Source organism: Chiloscyllium plagiosum, unplaced genomic scaffold (genome assembly GCF_037043375.1).
Source record: "Chiloscyllium plagiosum isolate Xiang-an unplaced genomic scaffold, Cpla_swu_hap1 HiC_scaffold_2, whole genome shotgun sequence".
NCBI classification, from domain to species: Eukaryota; Metazoa; Chordata; class Chondrichthyes; order Orectolobiformes; family Hemiscylliidae; genus Chiloscyllium; species Chiloscyllium plagiosum.
In genome coordinates, this window is record NW_028270140.1 from 115,024,491 (window position 1) to 115,046,250 (window position 21,760).

The following is a 21,760-nucleotide window of genomic DNA, read 5'->3' on the forward strand; positions in this document are numbered from 1 at the left end:
TGGATAACTGGGAATCATCATAAGAATAAACAAAGCAACAGCAACTGTTGCATTTACACAGACAAAAAAGGACAAGACCAAGAAGGAGATAGGGGATAGGAGATATCACACACGAATAAATGCTAATACGACACGGAACTGAGTAGCGCTCTCATGCCACAAGTTTACAGGGAGTGCCTCAGCTGCTGTCATTATGTAACACATACCTCTGTGACATCAACTATTTTAAATGAAGGTGAACTTTTTATACAAAGTGTCATTTGTCTGTTAATGTTTAATGTCGGTTCTGATTCTGACATTAAAATAGAAGTCATAAAAAGTGGAACCTTGTTTATTTTACTTTGCATTTGTGGGTCTTTCAGTAAATTTGATTATTTTGAATTATGCCTGCACCATGGGATCATAAACTTTCTAAGGAGTTTTACTGGAGCATTATCAAATGAAATTAGGGAAAAATAGAAATCAGAATACTCAAGAGACCAGAATTGGAGGAGAGGAATGCAAAGATGTCAGAAAGGTTATAGGTTTAGAGGAGATTGAAGAGATCAGGAGGAGCAAGACAATACAGGGATTGGAATACAAGGCTGGGAATTTTTAAACTGAGCTATTTCTGGTCTGAATTAACGTCGCTCAGTGAGCACAGAGTTGAGGGGTTAATGGGACTTGCATACAAACACAGGAACTAGAAGCAAAAGTGGGCCATTCGGTCCTTCTGCCAACTCAGCTATTCAATTAGATCATAGTTTATCTGTTTGTGCTGAGTTCCACATTTGCACTGACCGCTGGTAACATTTGATTCCATTGCCCTACAAGAATCTATCTTCCTCCAACTTCAAACATTTACATCATTCTGCCTCCATCACTTTTTGAGGTAGATTTTGTCCTAGTTACATTGCAGACAACAGAATTTTGGATGAACTTCAAGTATGTATAAGGTGGAAGGAAGGATGTTGGCCAGGAGGGCATTAGAATATTCAATATAGAAATAAAAACTCGGGTAGCTGAGGGTATAAAGTTGGAAGATGTTATGGAGCTGGAAGTGAGTCTTGGTGATGGAGTAAATATGTGGTCAGTGAGTCATCTGTCAGTCAAATACAGCACCAAGTTACATATGGTTAGATTTTTACCTCAAGCTATTGCCTGGAAAAGGGATGGGGATTGGTGGTTAGGAGACTAATTTGTGGTGAAGATCAAAGGTTATGGTAAGGGTCTTTGAATATTTTAAATATTTTATTTTCCCCAGTACTTAGCTGACGGAAATTTATTCTCATCCAGCACTGAATGTCAGAGAAATTAGAAACAGTGCGAGAGCCATAAGAAATGATGTTGATAAAGAAGAGCAGCATTTTGGTTAAAAATAGGAAGTGGTCGAGCATGAATTTGTCAGAGTGGTGGTGGTGGTGGTGGTGGTGGTGTTGGGGGAGGTTGTGAATGAACGGAATCAGATGATCACAAGCCCCCCTATTGGGCAAGGAGAGACTTTGGAAGAAGATTGTGTCTTGTGGTCAACCTGGTCAAAAGCTGTGGATAAGATGAGGAGGGATAGCTTGCCGTAGGTTAGCATTTGCAACTTTCTGGAACAGTAATTTCAGTTCTGTGACAGGGAAGGAAGCCTGATTCAAGGGATTCAAACATGGACTTCTGAGAAAAGTGACCACAGGTTTGGGAGACAAAAATAGAATATAGTAAGGCAGTAAGACACAGCACATAAACCAGAGTCGTACAGCATGGAAACAGACCCTTCGGTCCAAGTTGTGCTTGCCAAACATTTTTCCAAATTAAACTTATTCCAGTTGCTTGCATTTGGCCCATATTGCTCTAAACCTTCCCTATTCATGTACTTATCCAAATGTCTTTGAAATGTAGAAACTGTACCACTTCCTCGGGTAGTTCATTCCACACACAGTGTAGAAAAGTTGCCCCTCATATTCTTTTTAAAAATTTCTCCTCTTACGTTAAAAATAAGCCCCCTAGTTTGGAACTTGCCCATCCAAGGGAAAAGACTTTTGCTATTCACCCTATGTATGCCCCTCATGATTTTCTAAACCTCCAGAGGGATACCGTTCAACCTCCAACGCTCTAGTGAAAAAACATCCCAGTTTATCCAGCTTATTTTTATAACTCAACCCCTCCATTCCCAGCAACATGCTGGTAAATCTTTTCTGTACCTTCTACAATTTAATAATATCCTTTGTATAGCAGGGCAGCCATAACTGCTCAGAGTACTCCAGAAGAGGCCTCACCAATGTCTTTTATACCCTCCTGCCCTTGTTGTTTTACAAAAATGCCTTACTTCGCATTTATCCAAATTAAACTCCATCTGCCACTTCTCAGCCCATTTAACCCTATGATCAAGATCTCTTTGTAATCTTAGATAACCTTCTTTACTGTCCAATATACCACCAATTTTGTTGTCATCTGCAAACGTACTTACTATGCCTTCAATATTGTCACCCAAATCATTTATTTAAATGACAAACAAAAGTGAACCCAGTACTCATTCCCGTGAAAAGCCGCTGGGCACAGGCATGCAGTCCAAAAAACAACCCCCTAATGTCAAGTTAACTTTGTATCCAACTGACAAGTTTGCCCTGAATCCCGTGATCTAACCTTACTAATTAGTCGACCATGTGGAACCTTGTCAAAGGTTTTACTGAAGTCCATATAAACAACATCTACCACTCTGCCCTCATCAATCTTTTTGGTTATTTCCTTAAAAAAACTCAATCAATTTTGAGAGACATGACTTCCCTTGGATAAACCATGCTGGATATCTCTAATTAGTCCTTGTCTTTCTAAATGCATGTAAATCCAATCTTTCAGAATCAGCTTCAACAACTTATTCACCACTATTGTCAGGCTCATAGATGTATAGTTCTCAGGCTTCTCCTTACAGCCTTTGATTAGATTCCCTACAGAATGGAAGCAGGCCCTTTGGCCCAACATGTCCACATTGACCCTCCAAAGAGTAACCCACCTAGACCTATTCCCATACCCTGTATTTACCCCTGACTAATGTGCAAACTCCACACAGACAGCTGCCCGATGTGGTAATTGAACCTGGGTCCCCTGGCATTATGTGGCAGCAGTGCTAACCACTGAGCCACCATACCACCCCACTTAAATAAAGGCACATTAGCCACCTTCTAATCCTCCAGAACCTCACTCATGATTATAGATGTTACAAATATTTCTACTAGGCACCTCGCATTTTCTTCCGCACCTTCCCACAGCGTCCTGGGATGTACTTGGTAAGCTCCTAGGGATTTATCCAGCTTTATGGTTGCTATAAACTCCAGCGCTTCAAAAAAATGTCAAATTTGAAAACAATAATAAAGATCAAATCTGGAATACCATTCCACCGACTACAAAATAAAATTCTCTTGCTTACATCATAGAAAGATATCTCCCAAGTTGCATGATATGAAGAGTAACAATGTCAGTAATGGTAAGGTCCAGATTCCTTTCAAACATCAAAGCAAATAAAAAAAAGACATTTGTTCTATTATTATGTTGTAAAAATTAGCTAGCATCCTAGATATGGTACCTGAATGACAGGGGCAATAAATGACTGTGAAGTTAGTCAGTGAATTAATCTCTTAAGTGGTTTATTTAACTTCTTAAATCTAAAATGTAACTAATTTTTGACAATAGTTACGTTGATATATCACTGTTTTTCACATTGTTACTTATTAGCACCAAGTTTCCCTCCCTCTAAAAGCTTTGAACCAGCATTGTAATACTATAAGGATTACCTTAAATTTTGGAACCAATTGGACAGAATGTTCAAAAATATTTTCTAACAAACCTGTTCATAGATAGTACAACAAACTTCAGGAGCAGCTGGGATTTGAACTCAGACCTCCTGGCCTATAGTTTGGAATACTACACTGCACCACAAGAACCCTCAGAATGTTATTTTTTATTTAACTTATTTTAATAGTCAACCTGTTCAGAGATGTTATTACACCCGTCTGGAGCAGGTGGGACTTGAACCTGTGCCTCTGAATCTAGAGTAGGGACATTACCACTGCATCATAAGAGCCCTAAGAATATTAAAAGATAACAAAAAACTGAAGTTTTAATCACAAATAAATGATAAATGAGTTAAAGCACCAAAATCTAGCAGCGGGCCTCTCTTATTTTCTTTTCACTTTACTAGCAATTATCCATTGACCTCTGACTAGCCTTCAACTACCTCCAGCATAAAGTTAATGAAAATCAATGGAAACAATACAAATATAGGTTATACATTGCTAAAATGAAGCTAGTTAAAATGTACTGAAAATGAGAATTGTAAAATTATCCTAAATATTTCCTGAGTGATTCTAAGAAAATTCTGCCAGTCAGTTGTTGTTAATTAATGCTACTGGATTTCTCCATTATCAGTTAGGTCACAAAATGATAGACCTTACTGGAAAGGAGTATTCTTTCTCAACATGATATGTCATGACTGTCTTAGTCTTGAACACCTCCACATTCCCAATTATGTTAAATGGTAAACTGTCTCTAAGGTCTATGGATAACTTCTCAAGTCTGTTTGTCAGATAACTCCATCAAAAATAGTTATTTGGTACTGCATAACTTTAGTATTGCTGAAAAGAAGACATGTTGTCAAAGCTTTTTGCCTTGCACACATCTTGACAATTTGCAAGAAATACTATCATAAAGGGGACATAACATTAATACAATATGAGAGGCGAGGGAAGATTCACTTTGATACACTCTGATTGGTAGAGTGGAATCCTTCCCAATTATACTAAAAATGTTGTTTTCCATTTCCATTGGCATTTCTTATGAATTCTTATAAAACCAAAAAAGCTTTTACACAACATATCCTTTTTCAGCAATACTTAGATGCAGGGCAGCACTGCTGCCTCACAGTGCCAGGGATCTGCATTCAATCCTAACCTTGGGTGACTGTTTGTGTGGAGTTAGCACATTCTCCCTGTGTCTTCATGTGTTTCCGATGGGTACTCCAGTTTCCTCTCACAGTCCAAAGATATGTGAGTTGGGTGGTTTGGCCATGCTAAATTACCCAGCGTTCATGGATGTGTAGGTTAGCTGTCTTATCTACAGGTCCTGTAGGGTAAGGGTATGGGTCTGGCCAGGTTGCTCAGTGTGAACTTGTTGGGCTGAATGGCCTATTTCCAAACTGCGGGGATTCTATGATAGCCAGGTAGTATTGGGACATTGCTTATTGATTATACCAGTCTTATTAGGAAGACTCAATCTTTATCAAGTATACTGAGTCTACATCCCATATAACTGGAAGAATGACAGGTCACTTGGAGTCTTGAAAAGAGTCTCAAAATAAGGAGTCAGCCATACTTGAGAGGGGAGAACTTTCTTTACTCAAGGAGTTGCGAATCTTGGAAATTTACAACAACGCTTCCCCTGAGCTGTGGAAGCCAATGCTATGCATGGTCTTTGGAGGTTCATGCAGCAGCGAGAAAAGTTAGAGGGAATGTAGTTCCCAACCCCAGAGTACGAAAGATATTCTGTCATTGAGCTTTTTATTTCCAGGCAACGATCAGTACGTTTTTGGTATGAAGGGAATTATCAAGTAGGAAAGCAAAACTGAAATAAAAATATGATCTGTGATTATTGAATAGCACAGCAGACTCGAAGATTCAAGAACCTCCTCTTCCTCCTAATTCTTACATTCAATGGATGTTTGATTATTTCAGTTGAATCAGTTGGATGGGAGAGGAAAGGCCATCACCTTTCTTAGGTGCACCCCCTGTAAGGCTTAACCTTGTACATGGAGATACAAGCCATCCCCTGTGCTAATCAAAGTGGTTTATATTACGTAAATGAAGAGCTAAGTAGGGAAATATATTTTTTCTTTAAAAATTGAACTTAACCCATTTACTAACCTCTCTCTTTTGGAACTACAAAGGCAACGACAAAATCTATAATCAGGAGAATAAACATTGGCAAGTAACCTCAAAGGATATGAAATTAGAAGAGAAATGTAGCAGAAAAGGTAGGCAAACATAGAAAAGGGTCCAAATCTCACAACAATAAGTAAGTGAAGAATTTTCTGTACCTCTCCTGATGCTTCTTCTTAACTTGCTGCATATGTCAATGCGGGGATGCTCTGAATTTTCCTCTGTGGACAGAGGGCACTGATCTGGGGACGAGGAACCTTTGCTCAGATCCAGTGGGGTTTTGCTTGCTAGGGGAGGTGGAGAGGTAGCTGGGCTATAAGCAAAAGTAGAAGTACTAGAAATGGAGGATGCGGAAAGATCAAGGACTCCTATTCTAGAATTCACAGGGGAGCTGAGTGAAAGTTTCCGAGTTCTGACAGGAGAAGATGTCCGAGAAAGAGACAGCGGAGGTGGCGAAGAAAATTTTCGACACAATCTTGGAGACTTTCCGTCATTCATGTGCTCAGATCTGTTGCTTTGGTTAGTTGCAAAAAACAGTTCCAGTGACCTACAAATGAAAAGGGAATGGATTGAATTGGACAATTGAAGCAAATCAATAGCTATAGGAATCCAGGATATGTCTCACCATACAAATGCTAACAATTAAATGTCACCGTAAACAATTGAGATAAGTCACACATAAACTACTTGGTAGATTATTCTGGACTTGCTGATTGGCTTAATATACAACATTCAGGTAAACCAATAGTTAGCAACTCCTAATATTGCATCTCCTAATTAAATTTACTAGCTCTAAATGACATAATAGAAAGTGAGAGCTCATTCAGCACTGTATCATTTGTGTGGCGTGAGCCTGAATGTAGAGCAAGCTTATACTCTGTAATTTCTTTCTAAACGTAAATTAATTTTTGGAACTTTCAGGACCAATTGAATCATAATATTCTATGCAAGGGTTCCACCATTTGAACAAAGCATTAGAAAATTACCTGATTGGGAATGGGAGGTTGGATTTTGTCAACTCATCGGGTCATGTAGGATGATGGGAACAACGATAGGAATGTAGTTATTTCTCAAGCACCACCTTTACAGTATATTTTAGTCTTTCCAATGGGGAAAACATTGGTTGCTCAGACCCAGCACAGTAAATACAAATGCAGAAGATGATGTGAGAGAGAGTGATGGTGATAGAGCACACAGCTCTAGAATCCCTTGTTTGGTGCTTAATGAAGTGAAGACAAGGTATGTGTTGGAGAGCTTCTGTGTTTCTCAGTCCAGGTTCCCTTCCTCAAAAAGGTAGTTTAGCTGTAAATCTTGAATCAGCTGGCAGCCAACCTCAAATTGCATGGGCTACTCAAATGATATGCATCAAATATTAAAACTTTCAAACAGCCTTATAGCACCGTCTGTTAAAATCACTCCTCCCCCAAAAGATGCACATTATCCTTGAAAATTATAATTCAAGGCTTGATTGCAGTCAAAGTTTCAAAGGATTTCAATTGTAAACTTTGGAACAAATCCAGTTGCATGATGTGTATCACTTAGAAGTGCTGATGAATGGAGTATGACTTTGACAATATCTTACATTTATATGTTCCTTTGAAATATAAAACACCAAAACACACTTCACAGGAGCATTGTTAAACAAATTACGATACCAGGAAATTTTAGGTCAGATAACCAAAAGCTAGATTGAAAAGGAACAGATTTCCTTTATTAAGGAAGGAAAGTGAGGTAAAGAGGCAAAGAGTTTTATTTTAAAAAAAACTTCATTCAAGGGATGGTGGGTAGTCTCTAGTCATGTCTGAATACACTGCCAATTCCAATTGTCCTTGGAAGGTGGTGGTGAGCTATCTTACTGAACTGCTGCAGTACCTGGTGTGTAAGTATATCCATAGTGTTATTCGGAAGGGAAGAGTAGTGAGTGCATTCCAGAGCTTGAGCCCTAGATAGCTGAAGACCATAGTGCAGAAATGTAAATATGAATTAGATTCATGGGGAGAAATATAGTGAAAGGGTTAATATTCAAATAGCATAACATTTAATCCTATATTAGAAACCTCCTGGAACATATACATCGCTCCCAGATGCAACCACACTGTAATCACTCACGTTATTCAAGAAGCTGGAATTAAAGGAGAACAGATATCTCAGAGGATTCTCTGGCAGAATCTACACAGGTAGGGAGGGGTGAGGCCAGGGAGGGATTTGAAAACAAGGATAAGAATTTTCAAATCAAAGCATTGCTTGACCGGGAGCCAAATCCATTTCTTTTTACACCGAGTAAAGCATAATTGTGATGGTTCCCAATCACATGAGAGTTACAGAGAAACAGACACTTGCCAAAGAGTACTGCATTCAGGTGGAATGAATTTTGACAGTGGAAAAGCTCCATTCAGATTACATAAAAATATAGAAAATATGAGGTGTAGGTCACTCGACCTTCCAAGCCTGCTTCATTCCTATGGGACCTTGCAATTCTGCAGAATTCTCGCAATGAGTTTCTGTACTACCTGTTCCTCTGTACTAATAGTAACAATGATTATGCTGTTTCCCTCATTTAATAAGAGCATCTTGCCTGATCTAGAAGACATGAAAATAGTTTAAACAATATCTCAAAAATAAAATAATTACTCCATAACTTTCTTTTAAATGTGAAGGGCATTTAAAAATATTTCTGCTTATCTCTTAATTTGAGGCTTTAAGTAGATTCTTTTTCGATATATGGCTAAATGGTTGGAAATGCTGCTGGATGGGACACCATCCCAAATATAAAAGTGAAACAGGTCAGCTGAAAGCAAAAATCAAATGCTGCAGATGCTGGAAATCTGAAGTAAAACAGTAAGTATTGGGCAAGTCCTTGACCTGAAATGGTAGCTCTGGTCTCTCTCCAGACTTGTTGAGTATTTCCAGCAAATTCCATTGTTATTATAGATCAACCAATGACCTTTAGTACGTGCAACATAGTTGTTTAGTAAAACACATCTCAAAATAGGTTACTGGGATCTTGAACTTTCAATTGCCTCTGTGTTGGCAATACTGCTCTACAGAAAATTCACTTCATGTATTCTGACTGTCCTGAGAGCAATGACCTTGGCTCAACCATGTTCCACTGTTTTATCAATAACTATCCCTCTTCATATTGAAGCTGTTTGCACAGGTTCAGCTTTGTGTGGAACTTATACAATTTGAAGCAACCCATAACTGCTTAAAGCAGGTAACATTTAAAAAAAAACACAAAAGTGGCAGGTAATATTCTAAGTAACTCCAACTTAAACAAGAGAAAACCCAGTCAACTACCCTGACCTTCAACAACAACACTGCCACTGGGTTCCCCTTAACCAATTTCCTGGGAGTTACCATTGACCAGAAGCTAAAATGGATTAACCATGTCAATGCTTTGGCTACAAGAGCAAGGAAGCATGGGTCTTTCATGATGAATGGCTCACTTCATGATTCCTCAGAACTTCTCTGACTATCATTTACCAAGCTCCTGATCATAATATGACAATACTTACCACTTGCCTGAATAGGTGCAGCCGTAACACTCAGGAAGCTCACCACCATCTAGGGAAGAAAGGTTCAATTGCTAAGCATCACTATAACTGAACTCCGTATCTACTCCCTCCATCATGAATCTATTGTGGCTCCAGTCTGTTCAATTTACATGATGTGTTTCAGCAACTCATCACAGTCACTTTGACAATACCACTAACATTAAAAGGAATGCTGTGTGAATAATATCACCTACAACTTTCTCTCCAAGTCTTACATCATCTTGGACTTGTATCACTATTTTTTAAATCATTATTTAATATTTACTATCCTGAAGCTCCCTACCTAACATTATTATTGGAGCCCTATCACAAGAAAGACTGCAGCAGTTCAGGAAAGCCCACCATCATCACCTGTTTAGAACAATTATGCTTGGACAATACAAAATGGCTGTGAACATCCTACAAGCAAAGTTTAAAAGTGACCTAAATTCTTATCAAATTCAACATCCCTCTAAATCAGGCCCTACCTGACAGGGATGGAGGTGAAAGGTCTTTTGTAGATATCTGTCAGCTTTTCCAAGACAACCAGTGCAGTTGTGAATATTCGGTAGGTGTGCAAAAAGGTATTGAGGAAGTCAATGCTAAGAAAGCGCAGATCAGTCAGTCTCTCCAGCAGCCTCTCTACACTGGCATAGCGGATCTGTGGAACTTTACAGGAGTTCAGTGTCTTGCTGAAGCAGATATCCATATCATCACTATGGAGTCGGATATCAGATCTGAGGAAAATAATAATTTTTTAGTTAATTTCACAAACCCTTATGAATGTTATTTCATTAAGTATATTAATGCAAGGGAGCTATAGATTGCAGCTGGAAATGTGTTGCTGGAAAAGCGCAGCAGGTCAGGCAGCATCCAGGGAACAGGAGAATCGACGTTTCGGGCATAAGCCCTTCTTCAGCTATAGATTGCAGACTCAAGGCTGAATTGGAATTGATCATCCGAATACTCTGCAATCTCATCCTTAATAACGGACACTAAAATCTTACAATGACTGAGGCCTGGCTAACTGCCGTATAATTTCCCTTCTTCTGCCTCCCTCCTTTCTTAAACATTTTCCAGTCATTTGGCATCTTCCCTGACTCGAGTAATTCTGAAACATTGCTACTAATGCCTCCACAATCTATTTCATTCAGAATTCTGGGATGTATTCCATCTGGTCTGGGTGAGGTGTCCACCTCCAGACCTTTCAGCTTCCTCTGCATCTTCTCCTTAATGATGGCCACTACACTCTCTCTGCCTTCTGACTCTCGAAGTTCAAGTATGCTGGTTTCCACCATGAAAAGTGATACAACGTTCCTATTTAGTTCTTCACTATTTCTTTCCTTCTTTATCTTCACTAGTGCTCCCCATCCCAACCTTTCCTGAATCTATACTTGTCTAAAGTCGGTCACATATCAATTTTCTCTGCATAAATGAGCTGAAATGTTTTGCTCTCCACAATTTCTGTGGAAATTTCTCCAGCATTCACAGTTTATATCACATTCTATCTACCTTGTTTGTTTAAAGTCAAGACTAACTGCAAGCAAGAGTCCTGTAAGAAAAGAAGTATTAAGTTAGTTATTCTATGATTTGGCACGGTCTGCAGGGAAAGCTCTCACAAAATTGCATTGTGGATACATGCCCAGCATAAAGAGGCCCATCATTTGGAATTGAGATCAGGAGAAATGACTTCACTTGACAGGTTGTGAATCCTTGTCAGAACAGAAGGAGGCCGTTCAATCCCTCAAGCCTGCTCCACCATTCAAAGATATCATGCCAGATCTGTGGCCCAATTCCTTATATCTGTCTTTTGCTTAACAGAAAAATCATCTGTCTCTGATTTAAAATTAACAATTGATCTAGCACCCACTAACATTTGTGGAAGAGTGTTCCAAGGGTCTACCACCCTTTGTGTGTAGACATGCTTCCTAATGTCTCTGCTGAATGGTCTGGCCCTAATCTTTAAGACTTTGCCCACTAGTGCTGGAATCCCCAACCAGTGGAAATAGTTTATCTGCCCTATTTTTGTTTTACTGTTAATGTCATGAAGAGTTTGATCAGATTAGCTCTTACCCTTCTACAATCTAGAAAAAACAAGCCTAATTTGTATAATCTCATAATTTAAATCCTGAGGTCCAGGCATCATTCTTGTAAACCTGTATAATTGCTCCCTCTAAGGCCAATATATCCGTCCTAAGACATGGTACCCAGATCTGCTCACAGTACTCCATGTGGGTCTAACAAAGCATTCTGTACCTCAAAGGGTCAGGGATGCTCCATCATAGAATACATTTAAGTTTGAAATAGAAAGTTTTTTAAACTCTTGGGGAATCAAGCAAAAATAGGAGTATGTGGGAAAGTAGAATTGAGGCAGTAGATTGTACTGAATGGTACCGCAGGCTCAGGGAGCCCAATGGTCTACTTCTGTTCCTTTTGCTTTGTGATTTCCTTTAATTCACCCCCATTAAGATCCATTCATTGTGAGAATCAGCCATTGGACAATTTGAACGAAACTTACCTAATCATATGAGGCACAGTAACTTTTGAATATTCCTCAAACACACTGGTCATTAAACCATTGCACCGTATGTTGTCTATACACTGCAAAAATACACAAACACCAGAGAATTAGAAATAAAATGACATTTTCCAGGCTTTCAGAAGAAAAATGCAGATTACAAAATTAATAATGCTGTTCTAACCCTTTGAGGGCTACAGTTGTGTCATGAACACTATCACCAAGGTTTTTTTTAAACTTACTTTTATTTTCTACCCTGTAGGATTGAATATTTGGATGAACCTAAACACATTCAGAGCATGCGAGAAGTTACAAGGAACAGCTCCATAAGCTCCAAAGAAACAAACACCCTCCAGAACACTAGGGATACATAACTGAATGTGGCACCACCATGGAAATAGATGCCATAGACATATCTGTCCCTACAGAGATCATTAGAAGAAGAGAAGCCTTAGTAGGTGATAGTCCATTAAAATGCTATTATGAGTCAGGATAATTACAAATAATAACTTGCATTTATATAGCATCTTTAACTTGTTCAGAAGCAGTTTGCAATGGGCTCTATGTAGGTTAAGATATAAAATCCTTGAAAAACTGACAAGGCAAAAATGGCAAAAGCCAAAATGGGTGCTGATCACTCGTATGTCGTAAATTCCTAATTTTGCAATGCATCACTTCGTCCTTGCACATTATTAAATAGCCAGATTAATGAATCTTGTGGAATTATTACCTGACCTATGATTCGGCCTTTGCACATGAAAATCCACTGCACTTGCCAAAATTCCTCATTTCAAACTGGGTTCATATAATACAAGATAATTCAATTATTCCAAAAAAGGATAATTAAACAATGTTATCCTTTCATCCGCATTTTCCACTAAGCCTAACAAAGGAAACGGTAACACTGTGGTTACGTTACTCAACTAATGCTCTAAATGAGCTCAAATCATACCATGGCAGCGGGGGGGACTTAAATTAAGTTAATAAATCTGGAATAAAAAAATGCTAGTCTCAGTAATGATGATCATGAATGCACTGGCAAGGAAACTCTGAACTAAGTACCATCAGCTGCGTAAGTAAACCTCCAGTATGTTGAGTGCTACTTGCAGGACACAGAAAGTACTCAGGAGGAGTCCTTCAACATTTAATACCATAGTAGCACCACAATGAACTGAGCTGGCCATGTCCTGAAGTGGATATCTACCAGTCAGTCTGTGGTAAGTGGTGAGAGAACCAGAGGGATAAACCTGCTTGACTTTTTACCAATCTACGTGCTAGGCATCCATGATAGTACTGGGCCACCACACAGATTTTGCTGCTGTTAAGTTCTATCTTCATGTGGAATACACCCTCCATCTTGTTTTCTAGTACCATTTTGAATGGAATAGACTTAGAACAGATCTAGCAATTCAAAACTGGGATCCAAAACTGAGGCACGATAGGCTATCAGGAGCTGTGGAATTGCAATCCACAGCAGTCTGTAACCTCATGATAAAGCCTATCCTTCACTCTAACATTATACTAGGAAATCAACCCTGGTTTAGAGCACACAAAGCATATTTAAAAATGAGATGTCAACCAGTTAAAACTACGACACAGGACTACACACATTCCAACGAACAGAAGCAGAATGCGATAGACAGTGTCACAACTATTGGATCAGATCAAATCTCTGCAGTTGTGCCACAGCAAGTCATGAGCCACTTGGTAAGCAAATAAGCAAATTATTGGTCAAAGAGGTTTCACAATGCTCCCCATTCTGAATGAATGGGGGAGCACAGCACATCAGTCCAAGGGACGAGGCTAAAGCTTTGAAATAAGGCTAAGTGGACCACCCATCCCAACCTCCTTCTGATGTCCATTTGATTATCTCTGTGATTTCAAGAAACAGGTGAAGACATTGGACATCATAAAGGTTATGGGGCCTGACAACATTCAATAAGTAATATAGAAGGCATTTGTCCAGACCCTACTGTGCTACTGGCCAAGTTTCTCCAGCACGGATTCGGCACTAACATCTACTAGGTATATTTTGTGCACAAAATATGCACAGGACAAATTGTGCATATTTTGTGCCGGACAAATTGTAAAATGTAAGCTCCTGACTAACTGAATCAGGATTAAAATGAAATAGGTGGGTGAGATATGCAAATGCCATTCAACCTGGGGGCATGAATAGTTCAGACAAAAGGCAAAATGCTTTTTATTTCAGTAAGTTGTCAGGCTGTTTTCCCCCCAGAGATAAATAAGATCATGGGTCAGTGATGAAAACGCTCGGAGGCTGTGGAATATTTAGCAGGAAGCCCAAGGCTCCCAAATCAGGGTGAACCCAGCAACAACCTGACTTCAAAGCTATATATGGATTCAAAGCTAGACCTGGATTGTCCAGGTCTATTTCAATATATAAGTTCAGTTGCATCACACTGTAGACTTTTGCTATAAATTCTGTGTTTTACGATCTTATACTCCACAACCACCTGATGAAGGAACAGTGCTCCGAAAGCTAGTCCTTCCATGTAAACCTGTTGGACGACAACTTGGTGTTGTGTGATTTTTAACTTGGTGCACCAAAGTTCAACACCAGCACCTCCAATATCATTTAAAATTCTGACAGAGTTTAACAAGATGCTCCCCTGCTGGGGCCAGTATGGAGGGGAGGTGCTGGTCAAGACCAGGGGACACAGTCTCAGATAAGAGGCAGGCATTTGGGACTGTGATGAAGAGGAATATTTTTCACTCGGGGGTGGTGAATCTTTGGAATTTCAAACCCCAGAGGGGTGCGAAAGTCCAATCATTAAGTATCTTCAAGCCAGAGGCAGATTTGTGGATGCTTATATCAAGAGATATGGGATAATGCGGGAAAAAGGAATTGAGGTAGAGATCAGCCATAATCGATGGATCTTAATGAGACTGGCAGGTTTGAGTTACAGAAGAGGCTGGTTAGTCTCGGATTGTTTTCCCCCTGCAGTGTAGGAGGCTGAGGGGTGACCTTGTAGAGGTTTATAATATCATGAGGGGCATAGATAAGATGAATTGCCATCACTTTGTGCAGGAGGTTTGCCGGAGTGGGGGGAGAATGGTGGTTTTGGGTGGGGTGTTGTGGGAGTCCAAACCCAGACAGCAGAGTCTTAAGGTGAGACAGGAAAGATTCAAAAAGGACCTGAGGGTCAACGTTTGCAAGCAGAGAGTGGGTATATGGGATGAGCTACCAGAAGTAGTGGTAGAGGTGGGTACGATTACAATATTTAAAAGACATTTGGACATATACATGGATAGAAATGTGTTATGACACGAGGTAAACTCTCCTGCTTAATTTAAAACCAGCAACACAGAAAATAATTATCCCGTGCAGTAATCTGTAGGAATTCGAGTGGCCAAGAACTAAGAAAAGTAAAAACTAACAACTTTATTTCTTAATGTATAACAGAGAATAATTAACTACCCACTATTTACAATTTCTTTCTCAAACCTATCTTTTACCTTCCCTTCTATAATAGTGGTCTGATAAAACTCTCAATTAAGATTTACAAAACAACACTTCTTATCTCAAAGCCAGGCAGCTATAGGTTATCTTTTGATCTTCGTGTGTCTTATTTTCTCCTTGTCAGGAATTTCTGCATCACAGGTTACTGATCGAAAAGGGACTTTTAAAGAGAGATTTTTTTTTCAAGCAGTCTGTTACATGCTAGGACCTGGCAGTTCTCCTCTCAACTGTTCAAATTTCCCTGACCTCATACCCCAGAGCATTGGATTGTGTTATTGGCTTTTAAGATTGACAATATACTTGGTTGGAATTTGGTATTTCTTCACAGTACACTTTAAGCTGATTGGCCAAATTTGAATTTGTGTTTTTGTCTCATAGCAACTTGGATTGTTCTGAGTTCGGTTTGTTCTGAATCAAATGTGACTTTGTAGATTCTCCAGCACTCTGCGTACTTGCCAAGTCCTTCACTCTCTTAAAGGTACACCCACATCTTCATAATACCTCAGCTAAACTCGATCAGTTAAATCTGCGATAACGCATCTGTGATTACATTCTTCTGACCTGCAACTTGTATGATTTTTAAATTAAAAGTCTGTAACATAAGACTCCAATGAAATAGCTCATATTCTTATCTTTAAAACATTCTAAGAATAGACAATAGATAATAGACAATAGGTGCAGGAGTAGGCCATTCTGCCCTTCAAGCCTGCACCACCATTCAATATGATCATGGCTGATCATCCTTAATCAGTATCCTGTTCCTGCCTTATCTCCATAACCCTTGATTCCACTATCTTTGAGAGCTCTATCCAACTCTTTCTTAAATGAATCCAGAGACTGGGCCTCCACTGCCCTCTGGGGCAGAGCATTCCACCCAGCCACCACTCTCTGGGTGAAGAAGTTTCTCCTCATCTCTGTCCTAAATGGTCTACCCCGTATTTTTAAGCTGTGTCCTCTGGTTCGGCACTCATCCATCAGCGGAAACATGTTTCCTGCCTCCAGTGTGTCCAATCCTTTAATAATCTTATATGTCTCAATCAGATCCCCTCTCAGTCTTCTAAACTCAAGGGTATACAAGCCCAGTCGCTCCAGTCTCTCAGCGTAAAGTAGTCCCGCCATTCCAGGAATTGACCTCGTGAACCTACGCTGCACTCCCTCAATAGCCAGAATGTCTTTCCTCAAATTTGGAGACCAGAACTACACACAGTACTCCAGGTGTGGTCTCACCAGGGCCCTGTACAGCTGCAGAAGAACCTCTTTGCTTCTATACTCAATCCCTCTTGTTATGAAGGCCAGCATGCTATTAGCCTTCTTCACTACCTGCTGTACCTGCATGCTTACCTTCATTGACTGGTGTACAAGAACACCCAGATCTCTCTGTACTGCCCCTTTACCTAAATTGATTCCATTTAGGTAGTAATCTGCCTTCCTGTTCTTGCCACCAAAGTGGATAACCATACATTTATCCACATTAAACTGCATCTGCCATGCATCTGACCACTCACCTAACTTGTCCAGGTCACCCTGTAATCTCCTAATATCCTCATCACATTTCACCCTGCCACCCAGCTTGGTATCATCAGCAAATTTGCTAATGTTATTACTAATACCATCTTCTATATCATTAACATATATTGTAAAAAGCTGCGGTCCCAGTACTGATCCCTGCGATACCCCACTGGTCACTGCCTGCCATTCCGAAATGGAGCCGTTTATCACTACTCTTTGTTTCCTATCAGCCAACTAATTTTCAATCCAAGTTAGTACTTTGCCCCCAATACCATGCGCCCTAATTTTGCTCACTACCCTCCTATGTGGGACTTTATCAAAAGCTTTCTGAAAGTCCAGGTACACTACATCTATTGGATCTCCCTCGTCCATTTTCAGAGTTACATCATCAAAAGATTCCAGAAGATTAGTCAAGCATGATTTCCCCTTCATAAATCCATGCTGACTCTGACCTATCCTGTTACTACTATCCAGATGTGTTGTAATTTCATCCTTTATAATACACTCCAGCATCTTTCCCACCACTGAGGTCAGACTAACTGGTCTATAATTTCCTGCTTTCTCTCTCCCACCTTTCTTAAAAAAGTGGTATAACATTAGCCACCCTCCAGTCCGCAGGAACTGATCCTGAATCTATCGAACTCTGGAAAATAATCACCAACGCATCCACGATTTCTAGAGCCACCTCCTTCAGTACCCTGGGATGTAGACCATCAGGCTCCGGGGACTTAACAGACTCTCCAACAACAATTCCTGGCAAATATAAAATCCCTTCAGTTCAGGTCCTTCAGCCACTGTTACCTCAGGGAGATTGGTTGTGTCTTCCCCAGTGAACACAGATCTGAAGTACCAATTCAATTCTTCTGCGATTTCTTTGTTCCCCGTAATATATTCCCCCGTTTCTGTCTTCAAGGGCCCAATTTTAGTCTTAACCAATTTTTTGCCTTTCACATACCTAAAAAAACTTTTACTATCCTCCTTTATATTATTGGCCAGTTTACCTTCGTACCTCATTTTTTCACTGCGTATTTCCTTCTTAGTAATCCTCTGTTGTTCTTTAAAAGCTTCCCAGTCCTCCGTTTTCCCACTTATCTTTACTATGTTATACGTTTTCTCTTTTAACTTTATATGTTTCTTAACTTCCCTCGTCAGCCACGGCCACCCATGCCTCCTCCTAGGATCTTTCTTCCTTTTTGGAATGAACTGATCCTGCATTTTCTGCATTATACACAGAAATATCCTCCATTGTTCCTCCACTGTCATCCCTGCTAAGGTATTGCACCATTGAACTTTGGCCTGATCCTCCCTCATAGCTCCATAGTTCCCTGTATTCAACTGAAAAATTGTCACTTCCGATTGTACCCTCTCCCTCTAAAATTGCAGATTGAAGCTTATTGTATTATGGTCACTACTTCTCAATGGCTCCTTCACTTCGAGGTCCCTGATCAATTCTGGTTCGTTGCACAATACCAGATCCAGAATTGCCTTCTCCCTGGTCGGCTCCAGCACCAGCTGTTCTAAGAATCCATCTCTGAGGCACTCCACAAAGTCTCTTTCTTGAGGTCCAATACCATCCTGATTCTCCCAGTCTACCTGCATGTTGAAATCCCCCATAACAACTGTAGTAACATCTTTGTGACAGGCCAATTTCAGCTCCTGATTCAACTTACATCCAACATCCAGACTACTGTTTGGGGGCCTGTAGATAACTCCCAAGAGGGTCTTTTTACTCTTTGAATTTCTCAGCTCTATCCACACTGACTCTACATCCCCTGATTCTAGGTCCCCCCACGCAAGGGACTGAATATCATCCCTTACCAACATGGCCACCCCACCCCCTCTGCCAGTCAGTCTGTCCTTACAATAGCACGTGTAGCCTTGAATATTCATTTCCCAGGCCCTGTCCACTTGAAGCCACGCCTCAGTTATCCCCACAATATCGTATCTGCCAACTTCCAAAAGAGCCTCAAGCTCATCCATCTTATTTCTAATGCTTCGTGCATTCATGTATAGTATTTTTAATTTGTTACTGCCCTCACCCTTCCCATCAACTCCTATTTCACTCAACCTTACAGCATGATCCCTTGCTGTAAGTGGATTGTGGTTTGTGTACACAACCATGTCCGACACATTGTTCGTGACATATACATTAAAATGTTGTCAGGCCAGCACCAAACTCAATAGTTGCTTTTCAATTGTGGAGTATTTCCTCTGGTGGATGTTGATCTTCTTCAAAAAGTAACCAATCAGCAGTTCAATCTCATCCTCATCTTCTTGTAGGAGGACAGTTCCAACTCCAATGTCACGAGCATCGGTGGCAACTTTAAAAGGTTTTGAAAAGTTTGGTGTAGCTAAAACTGGTTTAGTGATTAATATTGATTCCAAATGGCGAATGCCTCCTGGCATGGTTCTGTCCATCAAAACTTTGTGATCTTCTTCAGCAAATCGGTTAATGGTGCCACTACACTGCTGAAGTTTGGAACAAACTTCCGATAGAATCTGCTGAGTGCTAGGAATTGAAGCACCTCTTTCTTCAAGATTGGGCATGGACATTCCTCAATAGCCTTTGTCTTTGCGTTCTATGGGGTCAGCCTTCCATGACCGATGTTATGTCACAAATTCCACTTTATTTAAGTTTATCACGAGGTTTTTTCTCATAGTCATTCAAAGAGCTCTGCCAACTGTACCATGTGATCTTTCTAGAACTTACTAAAGATCACTACATCATCCAAATGACTGCACAGTTTGTTAACCCAGCCACAACTCTGTTCATGGGTCTTTGGAATGTGGCAGGTGCATTCTTCATTTCAAAGGGTATCACTTTAAACTGATATTGTTACAAATGCAGAAATTTCTTTCACTGTGTCTGATAAAAGGTACCTGCCAGTAACCACGCATTAAGTCCAACTTGGTGATGTAACTGGCTTGGCCAACTTTCTCGATACAGTCCTCCAAACTAGGAATTGGATACGAGTCCAATTTTGTAATAGCGTTGTCCTTCCGATAATCCATGCAGAATCGTTCAGTTACGCCAGGTTTGGGATCTAAGACAATCGGCAACTCCACTCGCTCTGGCTTGATTCGATGATGTTCTTGTTGAGCATGGCCTCCACCTCCATCTGGACCTGCCTGGCTTTGAGAGGATTATCTGATAGGGACTTTACTTTATCGGAGCAGTATTCCCTATGTCTACTTCATGTACAAAGCATTAGTCATCCCCATCTGATTCTTACATATGTTCTTATACTGTAGTAACAAATCTTTCAACTCCGTTCTATGCTCCTGAGACAGATAGCTGACTAATCTATCGCACTCCTCAAGAACGTCTTCATTTTTAAATCTATTTTGAGGCACATCAAAATCCATATCGTCTGGGTTTGATTCCTCACTCTGCGGGGCAGTAACTAACACACGTTTCTCCAGCTCTTTGTCGCTAGTGTAATAAAGTTTCAACATGTTCACATGACATACCCGATACTTTGTGTTTCTACCTGGCATCTTTACTAAATAGTTCACCTGATTCAACTTTTCTCAATTTGATAGGGACCGTGAAACTTGGCTTTGAGGGGATCTCCTATCATCAGTAACAGTATGAACACGTTATCCTCTCGGGAAAACATCCAAGTCTCAGTTTTTATCTGCCACCTGCTTCATGCTACACTGTGCCCTCTTTAAGTGTTGTTTAGCTAACTCACCTACTCAACTTAATCTCTCCTTCACCTCCAAAACATAATCTAATTGCGAGATCTCTGACTTTGGTCCTGCCAATTTTTCTTTAATTAACTTCAAAGGGCCTCTCACTTCATGACCGAATATTAACTCAAAGGGAGTGAACTGAGTAGATTCATTTGGGGCATCTCTAATGCCAAGCAATATGAATGGGACACCATTATCCCAATCATTCGGTTAATCCTGACAGTATGTTTTCAAAGTGGTCTTCAAGGTCTGATTCCACCTCTCTGAAGCTCCCTAGGATTCACGATGATACGCACTGGATTTAAAATGCTATATACCTAAGCTATTCATAGCCTCCTTAAAACAGTCTAGCAGTAAAATCTGACCCTTGATCTGACTGAATCTCTCTGGGCAGTCCATACCGTGTGAAGAAAGCTACTGACTCCTCTACCACCTTTTATTGTCTTGATACTCCGTAACAGAATTGCCTCTAGAAATCTGGTAGGCACATCCATTATGGTTAACAAGTACTGATTCCCACTTTTAGTTCTCAGGAGGGGACCTACACAATCAATTATAACCCATGGGAAAGGTTCTGCAAGTGCAGGAATTAGTAACAAAGGTGCTGGTTTTATTACTGCCTGTGGCTTACCTACCATTTGATATGTATGACACGTACGGCAAAGTTAACCACATCCTTGTGCATTCCATGCCAATAAAAATGTTTTTGTACCTTAGCCTGAGTCTGTCATATCCCCAGGGGACCTCCTACAGGTAGTTCATGTGCTACACAGAACACTTCCTATCTGTATGGTACCGGCAACACAATCTGCTGCACTTTGGCCCATTTCCCGTTTTCACTAACCAGCCGTGGTTTCCATTTCCATCTGAGGATTCTATCTTTCAGACAATAACCCTCCAGAATATTTGTTGGTCCTTTTCAGAGTATGCATTCATATATAAAGAGGAACCTTGATTATCCAAATATCAGATTATCTGAAGGAGATCTCGAGGTCACGATAGAAACATTACATCAAAGACGTATTTTCAACAGAATTCGCGTCTTTTGTTTGCAGTGATTAAACAGGCACTGTCTCCAAATGACTGACCTCCCGCCTTCTCTCTCCCTACACTTTCCCTGGAGTTC

At 40.2% G+C, this 21,760-nt stretch overlaps 1 protein-coding gene across 4 annotated transcripts in view; it reads right to left on the reverse strand.

The window, feature by feature from the left end:
• The window catches only part of LOC122559051 (ras-specific guanine nucleotide-releasing factor 2), a 244,258-nt gene that overhangs the window by 92,624 nt on the left and 129,874 nt on the right, over positions 1-21,760 (reverse strand). For all 4 annotated transcript variants that reach the window (XM_087999794.1, XM_043708239.2, XM_043708251.2 and 1 more), the window contains 3 exons: positions 11,946-12,028; positions 9,916-10,164; positions 6,053-6,441 (listed from right to left, as the gene is read on the reverse strand). In XM_087999794.1, coding sequence (XP_087855920.1) covers positions 6,053-6,441; positions 9,916-10,164; positions 11,946-12,028 — 721 coding nt within the window. The remainder of the gene's footprint in view (positions 1-6,052; positions 6,442-9,915; positions 10,165-11,945; positions 12,029-21,760) is intronic.